Below are 22,920 nucleotides of genomic sequence, written 5' to 3' on the forward strand. Positions count from 1 at the left end.
AAACTTAACTTTACAATACTTTTCTACCAATTTTGATGGTCAATGATTACTTGGCAACATCTTCACTTGACAGTTCTACGAAATGTTGCCAGTATCCAGCCAGACATGCAATCTTTGTTGTTTGACAAGTTTTTACTTTGAAAAACTTTCACTGTTAGAAAATATGTAGGTTCTGAAAGTGACTTGTGAACTATTTCAGGAATCGAGAAATTAATCGAACTTGAACGGTAATCAATAATAATAATCTCTGTCACGTCATGTGAATCCTATTGTCAGTGTCAGTCAACTGTCACTCGATATTTATTTGGACTTCATTTTTAAGGTTATAAAATAATCAAAAACAAAAAGTAACAATCACAGAGTACTTTTTATATTATGAAATAGAGGTCCAACTCGACTACCAAACTAAGTAAGACAAGTGGCGCCTTCTGAACGCAGGTTTAAGAAACTATTTGTCAATATATATACATATAGCTACATAAAGCAGTGGTTACTGGGTCTAGGTAGATTTTTGTTTCTTTTTGTTTAATATTTATAAGATGTTTTTCAATAAATAAAACACTGATAACCTTTAATATAATTTATTTTTTTCTTTTAAAACATTTCATGTATAATTTTTTCGCTTTTAGCTTATAGGAATCCGTATCATCATCACACTCTCTCCTATTTATTAATATTTTATTAATATCTTTACAGTAATTGTAAATAAAGAATCTGCAGGATATATTGATTAAAAAGTCTATTAATTTTTCTTTATGAATTTCACATTTTATGAAATCGAATTTCAAATGTATAAATATTAATGTTTTGATGAAATCTTTTAAATATTTTTTTTCCAAACATTTTTAATTATTGTGTAATTTATATCCTGCAGATTCGAAACACAATTTAAGAGAGAGTCGCTGGGACTGCAAAGCCATTTTTTATTAGCATACTCTCTATATTTTAAATAATCGTGTTCCTGATCGGACATTAAATTTTTTACATTCACTACAACCCTTGAAGACTTTCTTCTTAGCGGTTTTAATAAAATAACCGCTAACATATTGTAGCCCCCAATTATACGGGGTCGCTTTTGTCTTCAAGGGCTGTAAATTCAATGTCCGGAATCTCAGAGAGCTCACAATTTATTTGTTCTTTGCAGGCCCCGCTTGTGATGAGAACTTCATGCAAAGCGTGGCAATTATCTGCCTCACAATTTGTCCCTGGGGCATGGACACTAGATAGGCTGTTTATTAAAAGGCTGCTAAATGCTGCTTCAAATCCATCTGGAGTAGGGTTTACGTTGCGGCATCCTTGACTCTTATCGATCCAAAAATTTTCTATTGGATCCTGATTCAGATGCCGCAACCAAACCGATGTCACTCCGTACTTCGCAGCAATTTTTTAAAAGCAGTTCTATTCCTTCTAGTGTCCATACCCAGTTACTTAAGGTGGGAACATACTCCACATTCGAGGTTTTACATTCACAAATTTCATATTTTTAAAAATATTTTTGCCTCCATCCATGTTTTGTGATGTATTGAGTTCGGCGTCGCAGGTCCCAGCAGTGGTTTACTGTGCTTCCTTTTCCGAAGCTTCCGTTAATGGAGTCAAAAGTTTGTCAAAAACAAGATGACGTCCGCTGTATTTTGCGCATCTTGAGAGATTATTCCTTTTCTGCAAAAATAAGAAAAAAATATTAATAAATATTCCTCACACGTTCTTACAACGCAATCTAGTCCCAAACAAAGCATTGCTTGCTTGTAATTTGGGTACAGCAGACAACCAATAAATGAACTTATATAAATATAAATATTTTATAAATAACATAACATAGTGTACATATGTAGAAACACCCACACACATAAATGTTTGACTTATGCGGGAATCGAACCCGCGACCTCCTGTGGCAGGCAGATACACTGGCTACTATGGCATCTAGTCATCAATAAGAAACTTGTTATTATTAAATCTGAACTGGGAGCAGTTTTAATTTGTGAAAACTTTTACTATACAATCTTCCGCCCGCGGTTCTACCGCATCCCGTGAAAGCTACTTCGCGCACCCAGATTAAAAGTCACTTTTAGTCTTCCTCAATAAATGAGCTATCTAACGGTGAAAGATTATTTCAAATTAGACCTGATCGACCTTGGTGATTGGATTGGTTCTTCAGATTAGCATGGTTAAGAAAACATACAAACAAAAAAATCTTCAGCTTTATAATATATAAGTATCGATAAAATAATGCAATGTGAAAACATTATGTAATAAAGTTTATTTACCTGCTAGGTAGCCCATATTTGATGCTACAGTTTGGCTGAATAGTTGCGTAGCAAATTTAACTTTCATCCGTGGAATTTTACTGGGAATGCAGTGGGAGTCTGTTAATTTTGGCACCAGTCTTATGCCTTTGTAGCCTGGGTTTTCTTGGTGCAGTGCAGTTATGTGTTCCCACTTTGCCATTAGCATTTTGTTGTCTTTTTTATATAGTAGATTTTTCGTTATTAAATTATTTCTTATACATTTCATTAAGTGAGGTGGGTCATACAAGGGAATGATTTCCTGTTTATTTATTAAAATAATATTTCCCTCAGGTTCTTCTGATTTTCTTAACAGAATACCTCTTGTTTCTTGTAACAAGAATTTAATGCAGTTAACATTATTTGTTCCTTGGTCGCACACTGTTGCTACCACATTAAGACCAGCATTTTGTAGTTCTGTGATGACAGCCTTTAATTGTTTTGCCAGTTCTGGTCCCTTTGTGGCAGACTGAGAAAATGTGTATGCAACGGGTTGCTTATAATTTTTTATAAGTCCTCTTATCATAAATACCTGCGCATGATCTGCATACTCAGGCAGTGTCTCTTGCCCATTGGTTACAAACCCACTCACTCTGTCCTTCCTTTCATTGTATGCCACATTCGGTTTTAGTGACATTTCGTCAAAAGAACCACACATAATTTGTGCTCTGGTTTCATTTTAAGTGTGGCTTTTTTTATTTGTGCCATCAAATTTTTATTGATACCAGCATTTATATCTGCCATATTAATTAATTTTATTAAAATTTGGCGTGATGGCAGGATAAAGATTTTCCTCAGGAATCTGTATCCTTTTGGGCTTTGCTTGAGGATAGTCAAAGCTACAATTTTTCCTCTAATGTGAAACGCCGGCCTTTTTTCCTTTTGTGCTCCCTGAACTGCAGCAAAGTTAAAATTTTTGATGTGCTAGACATTTTGTCTAGAGTTTCTAAAATTGAGGGTTTGTAGTAATATTTTGCAGGGCCTTGATCTTGATTGCCTGCTTTTTAACCTTGCTACGGCATTTGCTGAGTTTCACACCAACTTGCAGCATTTTCTGATACAGAGCACGCTCAGTTTTCGTAACAGCAACCTGTTTTACCGCCTTCTTACTAACACATTTAACTTTGCGATGCACTGAAAAAATAATAAGAATCATATGAATAAAAATTGCAGAATTTAAGAGTACATATGAGTGAGATAGCATCAAAGCTAGTTGTGTGTGAAAGTATCCCATGATTGAAATATGTATTAAATCTATAAATCAGTACCTAGTTAATAAACCATGATAGTGAGTGTAACAAGCAAACTCAGCTTTGAAGTTATTAAGTTTGATTACAATTGTGTTGCTTACCAAGATCTTTCACCACCTCAACATTTTCTTCTTCACTATGAGGCTGTCTATCACTGTGTACAGACTGAGATTCTGAAGTGACAGGATCTGAAAGGTCATTAACATATTTGGTAAGAAATGTGTGCCTATTATATACAAACCAATTAAGCTGATGATCATTACCATCATCATGAATGTAGCAGTTCATATTGAGTAACCATTATTTGAATCATATTGAATTAATTAAAGCCAGCCCACTACTAGACAAAGTTACTTTTTCTTTTATATAGTTTATAATATCAACTATGACCCGCCCCGGCTTCGCACGGGATAACAGTATTTCCCAGTATTTAATGTATGTTATTATACATAAAACCTTCCTCTTGAATCACTCTACCTATTACAAAAAACCGCATCAAAATCCGTTGCGTAGTTTTAAAGATTTGAGCGTTCATAGGGACATACAACATGACACATGACAGAAAAAGCGACTTTGTTTTATACTATGTAGTGATAAGGATGTTAACATTTTAGGACTTATGCATATGACATATAAATGTAATTTAACAAACTGTATTTCATCAATCACTCTTGTCTTAAGGGATAGGTTTATAGAGAGGCTAGTTTACTTTAATTGTTTGCAAAATTATAACTCAGGAACAACAAAAATAATTCAATTTAAGATGATTTTAAGGTAAATTAGCACATTTATCGAGAGAGGCTACATTTTATCCGCGCATGAAGGAGTTCCAGGACAGAATATGTGTAAAATAATTGCTGATTAAATGCTTGTATGTAGGATCACTCACCAAGATTCTCTTTCATTTGTACATCTTCAATTGAACCTTGTGAGTGTATATGTAGATGCGCAGGTTCTGTAAATAATAATATTCAGTGATTAGTATATGTTATTATTACATCATTTATTGCTAGTGTCTATCTATCAATTACACTATATGCTGTCCGCATGGGTGCCGCATATTATGCACAAATATGTTGACATTATTGAAAAGAAACAAGTATTAAACAAAACAAAGTAATACAAAAGTAAATTATTTCAGACATGGTAATGGTTTTGTATGCCTAAGTGAGAGTAGTAGAAATCATAATTGACATGTACCTTGAAAACTAGACGTTATGGATACCACATATTATGTTTGGAACATTTGATCTATGATTCATTACCTATTCATTCAGTCAAGAGGGTACCAAAATTGTGTAATGCAGTGCTATTTAAGTATTACAACAAATTAAAAATAGCAAAGGATTTTTGGTAAATGTGACATTCAAGTTACTCAATTTCAGCCTAATTTGTAGGAATAAATGATCTTTGAAATAACTTCACTCAAAATGGCTGGACCGATTTGGTTGAAATTTGGTATGTAGATAGGTGATACCCTGGATTAAGACATAGGCCACTTTTTATCAATACACCATGCGGACGAAGCCGCAAGTGGAAGCTAGTACATACGTAATGTAAATGTATGTATGTATGTATAAAAATGAATTGCTTGTTTATATGTATATGATAAAATATACCTTTTGATGTAGACGGTCCTGAAATCTGAAGAGGTCTTAGTGCTCTTTTTTCAATGCTGAATTTCGAGCAAGATAATCCTGTAAACAACGATAAAATAATATGAATTATAAATATAGTAAATTTTGAAATGTAATATAGAAACTCTTGTATGACATACTGCGTACATACAGAAATTGTGGCTCCAAAGAAATCTCTATTCAGATGTTTTAGACTTACTGCAGCTTTTCATTTTGTGATTTGGAAAGTTTACTTTAAACTCAAATAACATGACTGTTTATTTCTTTCTAACATCAACTCTAGAAATTTGAGACTTAGGTACTCTTTAAGGTAAACAGGTACCTTAATTTGGGTATTTTACTAAAACTAACCTGGCATGTTTTTTGTAGGTACAGCTCCTTTGGCAAGTCGGTTATTCCGGCACCAATATTTTGGTTCGAAATGATCATTACAGACGCGGCGGTATTTGAAAATATGGTTATTTTCAAGTTGCAAAATGTCACCACCAATATGAAAGACCCATGTATTAAATAGCTGCCTATCCTTATCTGGATTAGGGAATTTATGTAAATACCCGTAGTGTCTGAAAAAAGGGTAACAAGTTAGAATTCAGTGGAGTCGTGACAAAATGACGACTATTTGTTTTAAGGATGTTGATAAATGCTTACCTAAGCCATTTGTACATCCGGGAACACAACACTTTCTATTAGACATGATAAATATTAATTATCACAAAACGGGTCAACGAGTCCTATCTCAAGCACAAAATTCACAAGATTTCGATCACCTCAAGCACAAAATCGACACGGCCGAAGGAGCAGAGGCTCAACTTAACGGACTTAGGTGGATAAAGCACTAATAGGGATAAAATCTGGAAAAACAAACAAGACACCGAAAAGCACTTCAGCGCAAACCGGCAGCCAAATTTGTTTGATTGACAATTTTGCATAATGTTGCATGTAGAAAATGGATTTAATGTTGCCAGTAGAAAATAAATTCTTGAATTTTATTTTATTTCTGGCTAATTGATAATAAACATTAAATTTTAGTAATTGCTTCAATATGCAACTCAAAATTTTTATTATTTATTTTTTTATTTTAGCTGAAAAAAAAGATAGGGTAAGAGTAGAACCAATAAAAGATGTGATAGCGCCCTCTTACACACCTAAGCATAACTACTACGCAATCGCGCATCATCGTCATTACAAATAACGCCATCTATATTTCAGTTTCTTTAATATCTTACATTATAATACTACCAAATTAAAATGACACTTCCATGTAAGGACCTCAATGTATTTACTGTCTCACTTCATTTTGCAGACCTATAATGATACGTTTTCTCGTTTGCCACTATTAAGATTGTCACCCCTGGTAACAATATTGTGACAAAATATTTTGAGTGCATACAATCTATAAAATTTCTATCTAAAATGGCATTTCTTCCTGTGACCCACGTGCTTTTCGATATGGATGGTTTAATATTGAGTAAGTTTTTATGCAATTTTTTGCAGTTATAATTATTTTATTATCGCCATCTTCGGCTTGACCGGTTGGTCTTTGAACCCTGTTGGTTAATTTCATTTTAACCAGTCTAAAGGCTGATTGTAAATAACGTAAAATAAAACACGACTTCGAAACATACCATGATGCAAATTACAGCAATGGACTCGCGTATTTATATGTAGTTTTTCTGTATTTACATTATACATATTCCAGTAATTAAAATAATGTTTAGTAGTCTCAGTAGTTGTTTATGAGGTAGACCAATCAATATTTTTTTCTTTACTTTTAGATACAGAAGACTTGTACACAGTGGCATTTCAAAATATTGTGTCACAGTTTGGCAAAAATTACACTTACGATTTGAAACTTAAACTGATGGGGCTTCAAACACATGAAACTGCCAAAATGGTAATATCTGAACTTGAGTTACCAATGAGCACTGAAACATTCATAGAGGAAAGTAAAAAGCAATTTGAAATACTATTTCCTGACACGCAACTGATGCCAGGTAAACTGATTACTAATTTCGAAGTACTTACATATATTTTTGAACAGTAACATCTTACCACAAAATCTTTTTGTAGGTGCAAAGCGTCTGATAGAACACTTGAGCAAAAATAATGTTCCGATTGGACTGGCAACCAGTTCAAGTAAAGACAGTTATGACTTGAAAGTGAACAAACATCACACAGAGTTATTCTCTCTTTTCCCATACAAGACATTTGGCTCATCTGATCCTGAAGTAAAGAATGGGAAGCCTCATCCAGATATATTTTTGGTGTCTGCAAACAGATTTCCAGATAAACCAAAACCTGAACAGGTAAAAGATCTTTAAATCATATTTATAGTATGAAATGTTTCATTCAATAAGGTAGAAGCTAGTTAGTCTGTATACAAAGAAAAAAGTTTATAATTCTCACTGATAAAGTCTTTATTGTTTTTTAGTGTTTAGTCTTAGAAGATGCAGTAAATGGAGTGAAGGCAGCCAAGGCAGCTGGTATGCAGGTTGTAATGGTACCAGATCCCAGAGTACCAAAGCATTTGACAACTGATGCTACTCTTGTCATCAACTCTTTGCTTGACTTCAAACCAGAGCTGTTTGGGTTACCACCATTTGATGAATAGGAAACTTTATTCAGTTCTTTGATTTGTCTACCTCATAAATGGGAATCCTTAACAATGGTGCATTTATTATGTAATTATCATATTACAAGGTACAAAGTATCTATATATAAAATGAGAAAATAACCAAGTTATGACATTCAAGTACAAAATAAAAATTGTAATACTTTAAGAATCAGAAGGATATTAAATACTTTAATTTTATCATAGCTTTTATTTTTGGTGTGGCTTTGCAAATGGCAATTGGCATGACCCCCATGCCTGATCTGACCTTATTTTCTAGTTCGTCTATACTTTGCAGTATATGTATTAATACATATATTTCATAGAACATCCATGTCATGTTAATTACAATCGATGTTTCATATTAGCGGGGCGTCTCGCAACCTTCGTAGTAATTAGTAATGCAACTCTTACGATGTACCTAGGTGTGCAAAATCCAATCACATGAAATTGAACTACAGCCAACATACACATTTCGCGTCATTCCATTTGAGTATTGATATCACCTGTAAAGTGGAAAATTTGCATACTGCAATCCAAAGTCTAATTCACAATTATAGCCCGTAAATTGAAAATGAAATTACAAAACATACATACCTACCTTCACATACCGAAGACTATCTTCTCAATACACAGTCTATAACTGGGCACTATCTGAGAATATCGGAAGTTATACAGAACCGTAACTGTTTTAATTATGTACCTACTTACGCATTAGTTATATAAAGGCCTGAACAGACAAAGATAAGATATAAATTGGAATAACAACATCTCCCGGGCGGCACATGTTAGGAAGCTATGAAGTGTAGATACTTATTAATTTCTTCTAAATAAAGCAGTTATTTAACAGAAATAAAAATGTTTAAACCAGTGACACATGTTTTATTTGATATGGATGGGTTGTTATTAAGTAAGTTTTCCAATATTATTTAACAACTTCATATTCTTAATACCTATTTAATAATGATATTGCATTAATTTCATAATATCTTTCAGATACGGAAGATCTGTATACAGTGGGATTCCAAAAAGTGGCTTCACGGTTCGGCAAGGAGTTTACATTTGAATTGAAAAGTAAAATAATGGGTCAGCAGAGCAAAGAGTTTGCGGGGACTATTATCGACGACCTTGGCTTGCCGCTCACTGTTGATGAGTTTTTGTCGGAGACGCGAGCAATTTTCGATGAATTATTTCCTCAGTGCCAGATTATGCCTGGTAAGTTTAAGCTTCTTCTACCTATCTAAGTCTGAGGAAAGCCTCTGCACTGAAAAGGCACGCATGGGCGTATGGCACGCTCCTACTTTGGTTAATTCCCATTGCTAATGACTTAATTATATTTTACAGGAGTGGAAAAACTCATCCGCCATCTTCACGATCACAACGTCGGCATAGGACTGGCGACTAGCAGCAGTAAGGAGTCCTACGATTTGAAGACTGTCAACCATCAGAAGTTATTCGACCTCTTTCCATGCAAGACTTGGGGGACTTCTGATCCTGACGTGAAGAAAGGCAAACCTTACCCAGATATATTTTTCGTTGCAGCCAACAAGTTTCCTGATAAACCTGCACCTGAGAAGGTACAGACAGATACGTTTATTTATCAAAATAATAGTAACTGAAGATACAGAGCTATTAATCAATTAAGTAAATCCCTAATATTAAAATATGAGACTTTGAACATATTTTTATTATTAAGTATTTCAGACTATTTTTTAGAACACGCAAATGGTGGAGCATTTCCATCTTTGTACGCATCGACATAGAGTTTAAAATGAACTGCACTTGTAGCAGGTGCCTTTTTAATGAATTTCGAATAAATTCTGTAAACAAAAAACAAATGATCCATAAACATTTTCAGTGCCTAGTATTCGAGGATTCCATCAACGGCGTGAAGGCTGCGCGCGCGGCGGGTATGCAAGTGGTGATGGTACCGGATCCGCGGCTTGATCGTGCGCGGGCGACGGAAGCCACGCTCATATTAGACTCTGTTGCCGACTTCAAACCAGAACTCTTTGGATTACCACCTTATAAGAATTAGAGTTAATAATTGTAGGTAAATTGATTATCTCAATTTTGTGTAGTTACTTATTTTGAATAATTTATTAAGAGTATTTAAAATAAACTGCCATACATTGTTTTTTTTTGTGGATAGCGCAAATAGTACGTATATTTTAAACTGTGTTGATACTTCAAATAATAGGTTCTCAAAAATATTGTGGAACATTGCTGTTATACCATGCGGTGAAAATTATATTGTGTATATTTAGTTAATTATGTATATAATGTGGATATTGTAAAAACTATATTGGAATGTTGGAATAAAACGTCATAATGGTGCTGTGAAGTTTTGTATTTTTATTTAAATATGACTAGATATAAGAGGTCAATGGTTAACACACTCAGGTACTGTAATATGGTGTAATACTGCCTTTATATTTACATTGTTAATCTTATATTACATAATTAATTGAAAAACATTAAATGTTTCTCAAACAACATTTGTTTAACACCAAAAAAATAATATAATATAGGTACTACTTAAGTAGTGGATTTAACATAAGTACAGATCATGTGATGATAGACAATTGACAGTTTTATAAATACAAGCACCAACAAATACTTAATAACAATGATTTTCTAATCATCATAAGCTGGAAGACCGAACAACTCAGGTTTAAAGTCCTCAAGGGATTTAAGGACCAATGTAGCGGTTTGTAGTTGATCAGCGTCTATGCGAGGATCAGGCACGGCCACAACTTGCATGTTGGCTGCATTTGCTGCTTTTATTCCATTCACTGCATCTTCGAAGACAAGGCACTGGAAATAAAGTTACAGTGAGCCACCAATTAAATTCACACAATTGCTGGTTTTTAACCAAATGATTGACCTTATATAAGTTGATTTTTTGCCTTACTGGTGTGCCCTAAATTCATGGCCTTTAAATATACTTCACAAAAGGTACACTTATCTACTTACATCTTCTGGTTTCGGCTTATCAGGAAAACGAGAAGCACAGACAAGGAATATAGCAGGATCCGGCTTGCCCTTAGTGACTTCTGGGTCAGTTGACCCCATGGTGAGGTGATGGAATAGTTCTAAGAACTCTTTGTGGTTCTGCATCTTCATGTCCACGCTATCCTTACTAGAGCTGGTAGCTAGAGCAATAGGTACTCCTTTCTTGTGCAAGTGCTCAACTAACTTTTGTGCGCCTGAAATGTTAATTTCACAATTGTACTTTTTGAGTGGCATTTGTTTTATAGAACATCAACATTATTATGAAATACCAGTTCAGAGATAACATGAGATTTTAGAAATTTGTAGCAAGCAGTGAATGTTAGTTGTGTTTTAGCATTTTCTACATAGGTACTGTGAATTTGAAATGTTAGATTTATTACCTACGCTACTTAGCAGGTGCTTGGGTTTTTTGAAGAATTTACATACATAACGATTTTAGGATGATCATGAAAATTCCCAATATGAGTAATTAATTACGAAATATTGAAAACACACTTATCATGCAGTTCATTAACATTTTGATTAAACCAAATTTAATTTTACCTGGCATAAGCTGCACTTTAGGGAACAGTACCTCATAATATTCGAAACTCTCCTTCATAAATTCCTCCTTGGTGATAGGTAAATCCAAAGTCTTTATAATTTTTTCAGCACATTCATGACCTTGGAATCCCAGGAGGCTGGCTTTGATTTCCCAGGTGAAGTTCTTGCCATATTTAGCGCATACAGCAGTAAAGGCCTCTGTATATAAGATTTCTGAATCTGAAATAAATACATAACAGAAATTATTTCATCATCCATTCCGCACTTTAAATCTCGTGAATTAAAAAAAAAACTAATACTAACCGAGAAGTAATCCGTCCAAGTCGAACAATACGTGAGTAACATTTTTGAATTGCATTATAAAATATTTCTCAAAAATATGTGTATAAGAAAATTTTAGTCTTATCCTTTCCACTTATTTTTAATTTTCAGCATTCGTCGGTCGCTACTCGCTACAGTAGTTTTATGAATTTTGACATTGACTTATTGACTTTGACATAAATTTAGTTTCAGTTGACATTTCAGTTCACCGCAGTAGTTTTATTAGAAATATTTTTTGTTAAATATGTACAGCTATCCAAGCCATTAGGCTTGATTAAGATTATATTATTGCATTTATTTATACATTACATATTTTATCGTATTTACAAAGTGCTGTTGACAAAACTTTGCGTAACGAAACGTACTGTAAGTGGCGGTATTTTTTAATTAAGAATATTGTAGTTTTTGGTTTGATTGAAGTTACAAACTTATGTTATCATACTTTGTTGTAGCTAGCGAAATGCAAATATTGAGAGATAGAAAAGCATTTAAGTTTTACATTTTCATGTTTTTCCCAGTCGTTGCTTACCCACTGGACCAATACGCCAAGCGCATTTTCTTCTTGGACTGATCTGGGGCATCCCCCAGAGGGATCTTGAAATCCGGAAATCTGGAAAGTCGAAATGCCGGCCGTCTTACCCTTACGGTATGTATGAAGCTACTTACGGTATGGTTACTACATAACCATGTACATCAGTTAAATATTCCACGTTGGGTTAGCATAAGATACGAAAACCTCTATTTTCGTAATAATTTCATGACATAAGTTTCAGATTATTTATTTAATTTCATAAATAAAAATCAATATATGTATCTGGTTCTCCGGGTAACTGTGTTGAGGGGTTCAGGTTGGCAGCTGCTCCATGTTAAACTCTGGTACTCAGCTGCTCCCGGTAAAACTGTAAGCCGACCCCAACATAGTTGTAAAAAAGCTAGGCAGATGATGAGATTGTACTTATTTCTACCTATCCGCAAATCGAGGCAAGCTTTGAGAAAACTAAGCGAATTATAACAACGTGGCACCCGTCCTTAGCTATCTTGGCTATACTACGGGTCAAGTAGTCAGTAGGCTTTACTACAATGCCTTAAACTACAAATTTGCCCTGAGTAATTCAAATGGAAATTCAGGCAGAGCATGATTAGCTTAGCATATAATTACTGTTTTGATTTTATTATTGCGTTACACGTCTCTTATCTACAGGAAATCCTAACTTTACTTAGTACTAAGAAAATTTATGAATATGGACCATGTAAATCTTATAATTAAATACTCGCTAATCGCAATTTGATATGGGCTACAGAAGCTTGGATGAAAAAACGTCTCTGCATTTTAAAACATTTAAAATTCTAATCTACATAATAAACGTGAAAAGTATTAAAGTCGAAAGCTTATTAAGTGACAGTCCACATAAAAAAGAAGAAGGGTTAATTCGGGTTGGATGTAGCTCGCAGGTACGACTTTACCCGGGCAGCGACGTAGCTACGCATTTTATCGGGAGCTGGAACGAAGGTGACCTTAGACCATTTGCCAAGGACCAATAATGACCGCGATATTTTTTGGCCTTATCCTGAGTTTGTTTCATTCCTTAAAATATAATTTTATCAAACCCGAAACACCTGCATTATTTTACTCAAATCTTTACGATTTTTATCTACAAAACAAACGGCTTTTATCACAATGAATAACAAAAATTATGTTCATAATATCCGTTTCAGACTCAGTTGATATTTTCATCTAGAAATTACTGACGACCTTGTAGAGAAACTTTGGTACGTTAACCCTTAATTTTATCAAGAATGTGAAATTATTTTAATAAATATTAGTACAGGTAATTAATCACATAAGTACTATTTAATGGACTGTTTACGAAGATAGGAGATCTCATATATGCATACAATAGCACATGACATTAGCGTCATAGTTTTGCCTGATCTTCGCGTGAAGAATGGTGATAAACGTTATGCGCGGTTATGGTCTCTCCTCGTGAAGTAATACACTAGGCCTTGAACTAATTTCCTTGCTTTTTCACAATCGTGCCCTTCCCTATAGATAAGTTTATTAGGTCAATACAATTAAAGTATGTATGACCGCCCGGTAAGAAAGTCGAACGAGATGATTGTTAGTCACGTGTGCACTATTCGTATGCAATGAACGCTTGCTGTTCGATATCCACAATCCATAATTATTAATTCGTGGATATAGAGCGTGAAATAAAGCATTCAGGCAAAACAAGAAGTAAGTAGGTATATAGGGGCGCAACGTGTTGGCGGATTCTCAGTCGTTAGTGACGAGGCTCGCGGGCTGCCCGGGCGACTCCCGTGAGCGACCTCGTGTATGAGCTACCTATCGACACAGATAAAGGAATTCCTATGTGATGTTAGTAAACAAAAAGTGTATAAATAAAAAGCGCGGCGTGTTCCCTCTGTCAGTCTACTTGTGAAGTTAAGCTGGCTACGATGTCTCTTCCGGGAGTTTTCCTTTTTTCTCACTACGTAGAAAGCTTTTGGGTAAGTTTATTACCTATCATTGAAAATTTAATTTTATAAAAATTTAAATTATCTTTACTCACGGTATCCCTATTTTATTTATGGTCGTTATGGTTTAATCTTTTTTAATTTTTAATAAAGCGTACGAACCAAGCGAGCAAGCACGTAGGTAATTATTTTTTTGCACTTAATTCATAGACTGCGTCTGAAATAGGTAACACGAGTGCATAATCCAGACTCGATTGTATTATGCTTACCCTATCATAACACTATCATAATATGGACGAGTTCTTATTTAAGTTATTAATAATGTTATTTATTTTATTTATGTGTCTAGTTTTGTCTGCGTTATCCCGGACACAAAGATCCAGCCGAGGCATAAAGTGTAAGAAGTTACGGCTGCAAGTAGAAAATATACATTATTCAGACATTTTTCTTGCGAATTATGAAGCGCTACGCCTAGCTTGCGTGTTTTGGAGAAGTTATGTTGGAAGTTAATTTTTAATAGATGTTTTTTCTTCAGACGAATGACGCGAAAAAATGTTTAAATTGTTGCATGTAAAATTTGCCCTATACGTTGTGAAAAGAATAAGTGAACCAAAGTGCTCGCTAAACGGGTGCTGTTTGGTTTATGAGGCGCAATTAATTTATAGAATCTTTGCTTGGGTAAGCATTTTAAATGTAGCCTGAGTTATACCTACCTAGATAATAAGTAACAATGCTTGATTCACATAGTTTATAGGACCTACTGCGAACAATTAAGCAAACTGGGTAATTCATCCATAACTATAGTTACGGTTGAAATACTTTCTTAAAGTTCACTACTTCCTTCGTGTGCTGGAACTTAATTGGATGATAGGTTCTGATTCTGACCTTTACAGAAACTATCATTAAAATGCAAATAGCGACCTATATTTAGAGTTAGCCCACATTTTACTTCATTAATATGAATCAACTACATGCGGGAGATATTTCTTAATGAACTGAGATTTTACGATGCACCAATTGAATTTGATTTTTTTGGCCGTGCCGTGCAGTTTTATTTTCACTTCACTAGACATCAAGTTATTTGGAAATTTCGAAAGGGCAGTAGATTACTTACTTTTAGTCTTGTGTCGCCTCATAGAAATATGATTGTGCGGCTGTCGCTTCCTATTGCCAAACAAGCGTTCTCTCCAGCTGCAACACCAGTGCGTGAGACTGCCTGACCGAAACGTTGAATATTCAGCATTTGTTCACTCATCGCTGTAAAATTAATATTCAATCGGTCGCTTACTCCTCTGCCTCTGATTCAAGGTTAATTTTTTGCCCGGTACTAATTAAGAATAATTGCAAACGATGTTTCGAACGATATAAGTTCGTCGCACAAGATTGGTTTAGAAAACAGCGATTGTGTGTACTTACCTAATTGTATTTGCTGATAAAATTATTCTTCATTTGTTTCTTTATTCAATTTAATCATAGATTTTGTGAAAAAAGTTTTGTGCTACGAAGGCGGGATGATATTTTGGTGGTCCCTATCACGTGTGACAGCTCGCTTAGACACATGTTAAGCTAGAGCCGGGCCGGATGTTCATCATCTTTATTACCCCGTCATAAATTACGAGAGTCGATGATAGACATCATCAATTTATTATATTAGACACCTAAGTCATTTGCGTTGCCTGAAAATTATTCTATGATTGCGAATTCTAAACGAAAAATTTCACGTCGTTAGTGGGGATGCCGCAAAATCTTTACTTTCTTTTATTTCCTTATTTTGCGTTTTGTATCGACTGCTTTTACGAACCAAAATTAAAAAGCACCAAAACAAAGATCAATTCAAGTAATTAAACGAGCTTGCTAATTAACATGGCCGTAATAAATCCATAGCTTCTTTTCGATCACCGATAAAACCACCTACATATGATCGCACTTTGAGATTTTGTTTTTTTATTACTTCACTTTTGCGGTATCGATGGCCTTCCACAACTGGTTAGTTGGCTAAAACTACCCTATTAGTATGATAATGGATTGCCGAGTCGGGTCGTAAACCATCGGACGCCTGTACAAAATTTTGTATCGCCGATGACGCTCACCACGGGCCCACTGTTCGCCTTGAACCTCATACAAGGACACGGTTTTTATTATTCAATTTAATGTCGATGTTTTAATGTTATTGTTTTTCTTGTTGATTAGAGTAGAAACTTTTTTGTAAATTCTTGATAAAAAAATAAGCGAATGTGTTTTAACGTCATGTTACAGCATAAATGTATTTACAAAGCCTACGCGTTGTTGGGATCCCAAAAAACTGAGCTGTCTCATAGTCGTATGATGGAATGGTAATAAAATATCCTCCATTGATATTCTCGTTCTATAGAAATAACAAAAAGCTAGTTTGTCAGCTTTGATTGAGTTCTGAGAAACTTATAGAGTTCCTGTTTGTGTTGAACTCTTGTTGATTTTAAATCAAGTAAACTTATGTACCGTCCATGGATATTAGAAGAACGTATTCAGTTCTCATTGAATGCATATTGCACGTATTTATCATTTTACCTCAATTGGGTGACGTGAGACGTCTTTATTTTTGACCGTTAATTACGTATTTAGATATACATTACCAAAATAGTTTCGTTGTTCTTTTGACCTCAAAGAAGATACAGCTTTTAATTGTAGCAACGTTTCAATAATAAGATTACATAATACAATTATTACTATAACTGCGTAACTAATGCAAAGCATTTTTTGCTGCATGCATTTTGCTGGATAGAGCAACCAGCAGAGCATATCACCAAATTAGCTATCGTAGCATGAGTTTACACTTAATAACGTGCATTGACGGCAATGCGGATCTCTCTCAAGATTTTGCACCATATCCCCGAAATATGATAGGTGAGCTTAAGGTCACAGGAGTCTGTTTTAATATGAAGTGCGAGTGTGGAAGTCACCCGAAGGGAAGCAGACGTATGTATAGTGTTATAGTGACACATATCCGATGCGGCGAGACGGCCGGGACTGGTCGGCCTTCGGGGAGCAAAACGAATCGCGCGCCGCCCTCGGACGCCCGCGCCAATCTGCAGGGAAGCACTGTCTATACCAGTCTACCTACAATCTCCAATTATATTTTGATCTGAAAAGTTTTCAACCGCACAGCCGTCTTGATATCTCATTAAACACATCAATGAATGTCATATCGACTGCTCTTTATCCACATTTCAATGACAAATGTATTATCGGCGAAAGAATTGACCTGCAGACGCCTCAGTCTTGATGTATTTTTGTTCTATGAATGCAAATACCCAATAATGCCAAAGCGTTCGATGACTCTCGTTGGGTAAATCCTTGAATCGACTCTTAAAATGTTAATTAATGGCAGTGACTTTGACGACATTATCAGAGGGTTCTAAATGTTTGGGTATGATAAAAAGAAGGTGGAATAAAAGAACAACGAAGTAATTATGTACTTATTAAAAAGAGCCGTATCTGGTGAAAGGTCATATCGTAACCGCTGTGTATCGACCCGCGAAGAATAGATGTCGTCTGTAGGAGAAGAAAGCTTTTGAGCTCTACAATGTTGTCTCGACATCTAACTAGCCGTCTACGTAATTTCATATAAATGACAGTCTGCGAAACTGCACTTTTCAGTGTTTCTAGATTCACCATACTTGCGATAATAACATAATCATTTATTAATTTATTCTGAGCTGAGTTCTCTCTTCTTTTCATCACGAAAACAAAATCATTACATATTTGCTTATCAATTTCAAACTGGCTAATTGACACTTTGATCTTTAAAATTAAAAATAAGACGATTTTAAGTAACTCGTCCATGTATAATGAGGAGAAAATACGACAAGCTTCGCCAGACAGACGATCTATGAATAAACAGATCTGGTTTTGGCAAATTGAGAATGCTTATGAATAAAGCTATGATAAACCTAGCCAAGTATGGATTGATTTTTATTTAATGTTGTAGGTATTTGATTCGCCGCAGATTTCAGTTTCAGTACACTACGTAGCTACTTTACATTTGCGAAGATACTCCATAAGAACATACAGCAACTTATCACTCATACTCTCGATCTTCTAGAAAAATGGCTGAAATAACACCCACAGTCTGAAAACTTAACTGTCATACAGAGTTTTATTTCAATCGGCGTCACACTAACCGTCAGTTAGGTCCAAAGTACTCTTGTCGATAAGTGAGAAACATTTAAAGATGCAGATGCAACTTAGGGTCGCAATAACAAGCAGTGAGGAGCGATGGAGTGCAATCAATTAAAGCGACGATGAACCTCATGAACCGGCCTCAATATACGCGGAAGACGACGATGCATCATGCAGCTGACAGAGTGACGAGACGCGCCGTCATAGAGTTATGTAAATTATGTGCAACTCTCAAGTATACGCAGATACGGTGACGTCAATACTCAAATATTACGAAGAATGAACAATGGACGAACAGTTGAGGAAATGTAAGCTGAAACAAATGAGCAACTGAAAAATGTTTTGAGTTTTCGCAGTTCGCACGCATAATTTGATTTCGAAAGTTTACTAAACGCAATCGAACTGGCACCAAAACTAAAATAAGTGAGCAGATAATTTAGCACATGAGTCGGTTTCAGATGTTTTATAATATGTACAAGTAAATCTACATTATTTACCCGCGTTATGCCTACTCTGTTTACATAAGATTTTTTTATTTACTCTCACAATATTATCGTTAGCGAGCAAGTGTATCTATCCTTAATTCATTGACCTTACGACGGTTACTTCTCAATGAAGTCTAATTTAAATGTGTGCGTGAATTTTATTTATATGCTTATTAATATTAATCATGGAGATGATGATTAATTATTGTTTTTTTTTTCTTTATGATTTCCGTTACTATATTTAAGGCATGTCCACTGTCCAGTGGTATTGTCGGGCGTTAAAAAATTGCGATTATGAGTAAGACTGACAATTTCAGATCTTGTTTTCATATTTGCCTTTGTTTTTCTACCGACTTCCCAGGAGGAGGTTCTCAATTCGAATATTTGTTTGTTTTTTTTTTAATTCCCCATATTTGTACCGAGTCCCTAACTTCCTGCCGCTTACAAACAGTGAATGCATTTCGGTATCTCAAGTAAAGGACGAAGCCTGATAATGTTAATACTTATTTAGGGTAGATAAGCTGCCTAAGTATTACAGTTTATTTTGAAAAAAGTTCGAGATAAGAGTTTGTTTGCTTATGTCACATCGGTCATAGGGGTTTCTAGAAACACACGTTTATCTTACGGAGTGCGTCATCAGAATCTACAAACGCGTATCCTGAAAACACTTTCTTCTCGTGCTTTCTTACATTACATTTTCCAATATTGTCGGGAGCTTTAGACATACATTAGGTACTACGTTAGTAATGTTCAGGTATTGTTTTAGATAATCCAGTTTTAATCATCATGTGCCTATTCTTAATGTATTCTAGGAATTTCTTATGTCATTCATTCATACTTAAATTAGAAGTTCAAAGTCATACGATATTATTACGATTTTGTAAATAACGTGTTCCTCCAAATTAAGACGCAGAAACCATTCATCTTTTTGTCTTTCTTAAAAACAATACAAGATAACCTTTTGACTTCCACTTGGTTTGTCTAAATATTTACAATGAGGTTTTTAATTACGAGAGATAGACTTATCATAGAATTATGTGAAGTTCGGTTTACATAGGTGATTCTATTTGTTAATAGTGTTATATTTAAGTACCTACTTGATATTGATTTCGTCACTAAGTACGTAAATAGCGAGGATATCTAGAAATAGTCTCTTATCCAATGTCAAGTGTTTGCGCGTACGAGCATATTTGTCAACGTTTCAATAAATATTGGAAAAATGCAAGCTGTGATAAAAATATGACAGGTAAGCATTACACTTCGATACATTGATGATCTAGTTGTTGTATATTTATTGGATTCATTGATTACGATATTACTAAAAGCAGGAAGATTTTCCACTCGGTTTTTAAAACTTACTTTAGTAAGTTTGTATAGCCGAAGGATTTGTGTAGGTACCTATATTTGGATCTTGTATCTATCTATGCTCATGGAGTCTATAGATATTACTTTTTGTTATTTAACTTCTGGGACATGAAACATATTAATTTTATATAAAAATTCCGGAGATTTCCAAATAAGCTGTTTTTTGAGCAATACATAATTATTTGACTTCCCCGAATTTTATTTGGTAAATACATTCACGATATAGCAGAAATGACATTGAAGTCAGGGAAAATCGGCTGCGATGGATTTTACGAGGTTTTTGACCCAGGTAACATCTTCGTTGAAAACAGAGTCGTTACTAAGTATAGGAAAGATAACATGACTATTTAGATACTTTATCAATTTGGTCTTTTTTAGATAACCTCTGCTAAAAAAAACATTTTGGAAGTTGACGTGGTCAGAAAAAAACATGCACAAAAAATTTTGTAGTCTGTAGAAACGATTGGATTAAACTTTGGAGAAATTAGACATAATGCTAAGATGCACTTTCAAATCTTCTTTAAAGAACACGATCCAAATTCGTCCTAATTGTTTTTATATTCCTAAACAGCTGTTGCTAATCGTAGGTACTCAAATGTTCCGAGTATGTTTTTTTCACTCCATTAACTTAAGTAGCAATTTATAGGCAAATGGTTTTCCAGGCATAGGCAGTTTACCTACTCAAAATCTTAGGTCGTGTGCTTATCATTTGCAAAATGGGTTGGGCAAAAAATATTGCGTATTTTGGCAAAAATATTTTTTTGAATGTTTACCCATTTCCCACATTTGTCAATTTTGTTAACAGAGATAATCTGTATGGTACGGTATGATATTCATGAAGCACTATCTCACAGCTTAATCCATCTGTAAGACACTCCTTCTTCCTGCCCAAGTTTTTTGGGGTCCGCGAAGTATGGTTTTTGCTCCAATTTCAATCCACCTCTAAGGCCATATAAGCTTACTCTTCCTTACTCGACGTAGAGATTAGTTGAGACAAAAAAACTACTTTCCACAACACCATCATTTTGACCGGCGTTTTGTGATAACATCAGATGCAGTTCAGGATAGAATTTATGGGAACCAGTATGTTGCAGGGGCAATTATCTTAGGCCCTAAAACATTTTTATGAAGTCTCAAATCTTTACACTGCTCAACTTTGATTCCTTTTAAGTTTATAAATCTTCGCGTAACTGAACTAACGTATAGGAGTAACGAAATCATACACAAGCCAAGTCAAGTCTGCAGGTAATCACATCAAATTGCATTGAAAGTATGACGGTGTTGAAACTCAATGATGACTTTGTACCAGTGCATTCAATGAACATGTAGGTAATTGTTTAGTCAATACCTGATACAGACAATCACCGCGCGAACACATTAACATTACCACCGGTATAATCGTACCCTACAATTATGACTTTTTATATTAGTTTATTGCACATTAATATTCTCTTCGGATTGATTGTCACCGGTTCAGACTGGCCAGACGCCCTTGAGAGATCACTTTAAATGTGGAGCACTCAGAGATGATACCGAGATAAAGATACAGGGGTTAGACTGTTTATTTGTTTGATTACTAACCGCTTTATCTTATCTTGTTGTCCTCGCGCGCGTAACCAATAGGTGCTCTGGGGATTCTTTGTTGAAACTGAACTGTCCTTCAACTTGCATTAAGTTCATTCCACAACACTTCGCACCTGAGCGAACTGATACGTATTATTCACATCAACAACTTATTTGTAATTCAAATGTTATTTAGTGTATGCTCCAGTAAATCGATTAAAAATCACTAGGTGATGTGATTAAGAACAGTACCGTCTGGGGTTGTGTCTGTTTGTTGCTCATTACTTTAATGACTTGTATTGCATTTTAGAGAGTGCATTTTTAGAGAAAGTGACGTAGCACTGAGTATAGGTTTTGATTATAGGATTATGGTTATGAAAGTGGACTTCGAATAAGTTGAACTTCATGCAATTCTACGTGTCATACAAGGGCTGTCTAAGATTATGAGTTATTAGGGATAGGTACAAAGAAATTGTTAACCTTTGTCTGGAACTCCTGGTATAGACCGAAAGCTTTCGGTCGAAATTCCTTCACTAAATGGTCCATTAAACTAATGTCTATTCAGCTAACTTACGCATTAAAATAGTTTGGGATATTTTCTACGATGTAGATACGAGTTAATAGATCCCTAAAGCTCATTCATCAGGTGGGATAAACTTGCAAGTGCAACTTCTGTTTACAAGAGTCTAAAGCTTGTACGAAAAACTGGCGAAGTGATACAAACTTGCTAGTATGAAATTTTCTTGTAAGTGGGCCACGCAGGCTTAGCGTTCTATGTACAACGCAGGATATAATTAACCAGCGGCTCTCGCTATGAAAAACATCCCTACATCGACGAAGCCGACATTCAATTACGATTTCATATTTATTTATTTATTTATTTATTTATTTATTTACAAATTTTTGTACACACACATAATAAAGAAAGATGACAGGAAAGAAAGAATTTACAAAGGTAATGCTTATTTCTAAAGAAATCTCTTCCAGCATACCTGCGAATGGAAAAGGAATAAAAGAGATGTAGACAGTGTGTAAAAAGCAAGGGAAACAGAAATTAAAATGGAAGAAAACAGCTGTATATTGTATATTATACCTACATAAACAATACGTAAATAAGCAATATATACCTACTAAATAATATATACCCGAAAATAAAATAATATATACCTAGATACATATATAAATAAATAAAATAACTATGATGCAATGGACAGA

General features: G+C 34.8%; 4 protein-coding genes across 4 annotated transcripts in view; 2 read left to right on the forward strand and 2 right to left on the reverse strand.

Moving 5' to 3' along the window:
- The first annotated feature begins 231 nt into the window (after positions 1-231).
- Positions 232-10,124, forward strand: LOC110376824 (pseudouridine-5'-phosphatase). Its single transcript, XM_064040905.1, has 6 exons — positions 232-341; positions 6,524-6,637; positions 6,945-7,163; positions 8,777-8,995; positions 9,125-9,357; positions 9,639-10,124. Exons 2-6 carry the CDS (start codon positions 6,583-6,585, stop codon positions 9,816-9,818), a joined length of 906 nt encoding a protein of 301 aa, XP_063896975.1. The 5' UTR covers positions 232-341; positions 6,524-6,582; the 3' UTR covers positions 9,819-10,124.
- On the reverse strand, positions 3,214-6,029 carry LOC135118543 (uncharacterized). Its single transcript, XM_064040895.1, has 6 exons — positions 5,818-6,029; positions 5,521-5,732; positions 5,152-5,229; positions 4,422-4,487; positions 3,634-3,720; positions 3,214-3,416 (listed from the first exon to the last, which is right to left on the reverse strand). Exons 1-6 carry the CDS (start codon positions 5,832-5,834, stop codon positions 3,229-3,231), a joined length of 648 nt encoding a protein of 215 aa, XP_063896965.1. The 5' UTR covers positions 5,835-6,029; the 3' UTR covers positions 3,214-3,228.
- Positions 10,113-11,827, reverse strand: LOC110376826 (pseudouridine-5'-phosphatase). The gene is made up of 4 exons (XM_021335435.3): positions 11,642-11,827; positions 11,339-11,557; positions 10,757-10,989; positions 10,113-10,597 (listed from the first exon to the last, which is right to left on the reverse strand). Exons 1-4 carry the CDS (start codon positions 11,694-11,696, stop codon positions 10,418-10,420), a joined length of 687 nt encoding a protein of 228 aa, XP_021191110.3. The 5' UTR covers positions 11,697-11,827; the 3' UTR covers positions 10,113-10,417.
- Positions 11,828-13,891: 2,064 nt separating this feature from the next.
- LOC110376828 (ecdysone 20-monooxygenase) overlaps positions 13,892-22,920 on the forward strand; it is a 28,428-nt gene continuing 19,399 nt past the window's right edge. The window contains exon 1 of the mRNA XM_021335437.3: positions 13,892-14,167. Coding sequence (XP_021191112.3) covers positions 14,117-14,167 — 51 coding nt within the window. The 5' untranslated portion in view covers positions 13,892-14,116. The remainder of the gene's footprint in view (positions 14,168-22,920) is intronic.

The sequence above is a fragment of the Helicoverpa armigera genome, chromosome 23 (genome assembly GCF_030705265.1).
Source record: "Helicoverpa armigera isolate CAAS_96S chromosome 23, ASM3070526v1, whole genome shotgun sequence".
NCBI lineage: Eukaryota > Metazoa > Arthropoda > Insecta > Lepidoptera > Noctuidae > Helicoverpa > Helicoverpa armigera.

Excerpts from the sequence above, each read along its gene's own strand:
- LOC135118543 (XM_064040895.1), bottom strand. Across the intron at positions 4,488-5,151 it reads AGGACCGTCTACATCAAAAG|AACCTGCGCATCTACATATA; the intron begins GTATATTTTATC and ends TATTATTTACAG. Across the intron at positions 3,417-3,633 it reads TGAGGTGGTGAAAGATCTTG|TGCATCGCAAAGTTAAATGT; the intron begins GTAAGCAACACA and ends TTATTTTTTCAG.
- LOC110376824 (XM_064040905.1), top strand. The coding sequence starts at position 6,583 with ATGGCATTTCTTCCTGTGACCCACGTGCTTTTCGATATGGATGGTTTA. Across the intron at positions 7,164-8,776 it reads TGACACGCAACTGATGCCAG|ATACGGAAGATCTGTATACA; the intron begins GTAAACTGATTA and ends AATATCTTTCAG. Across the intron at positions 9,358-9,638 it reads ATAAACCTGCACCTGAGAAG|TGCCTAGTATTCGAGGATTC; the intron begins GTACAGACAGAT and ends AAACATTTTCAG.
- LOC110376826 (XM_021335435.3), bottom strand. The coding sequence starts at position 11,696 with ATGCAATTCAAAAATGTTACTCACGTATTGTTCGACTTGGACGGATTA. Across the intron at positions 10,990-11,338 it reads TAAAGTGCAGCTTATGCCAG|GCGCACAAAAGTTAGTTGAG; the intron begins GTAAAATTAAAT and ends TTAACATTTCAG. Across the intron at positions 10,598-10,756 it reads ATAAGCCGAAACCAGAAGAT|TGCCTTGTCTTCGAAGATGC; the intron begins GTAAGTAGATAA and ends CTTTATTTCCAG.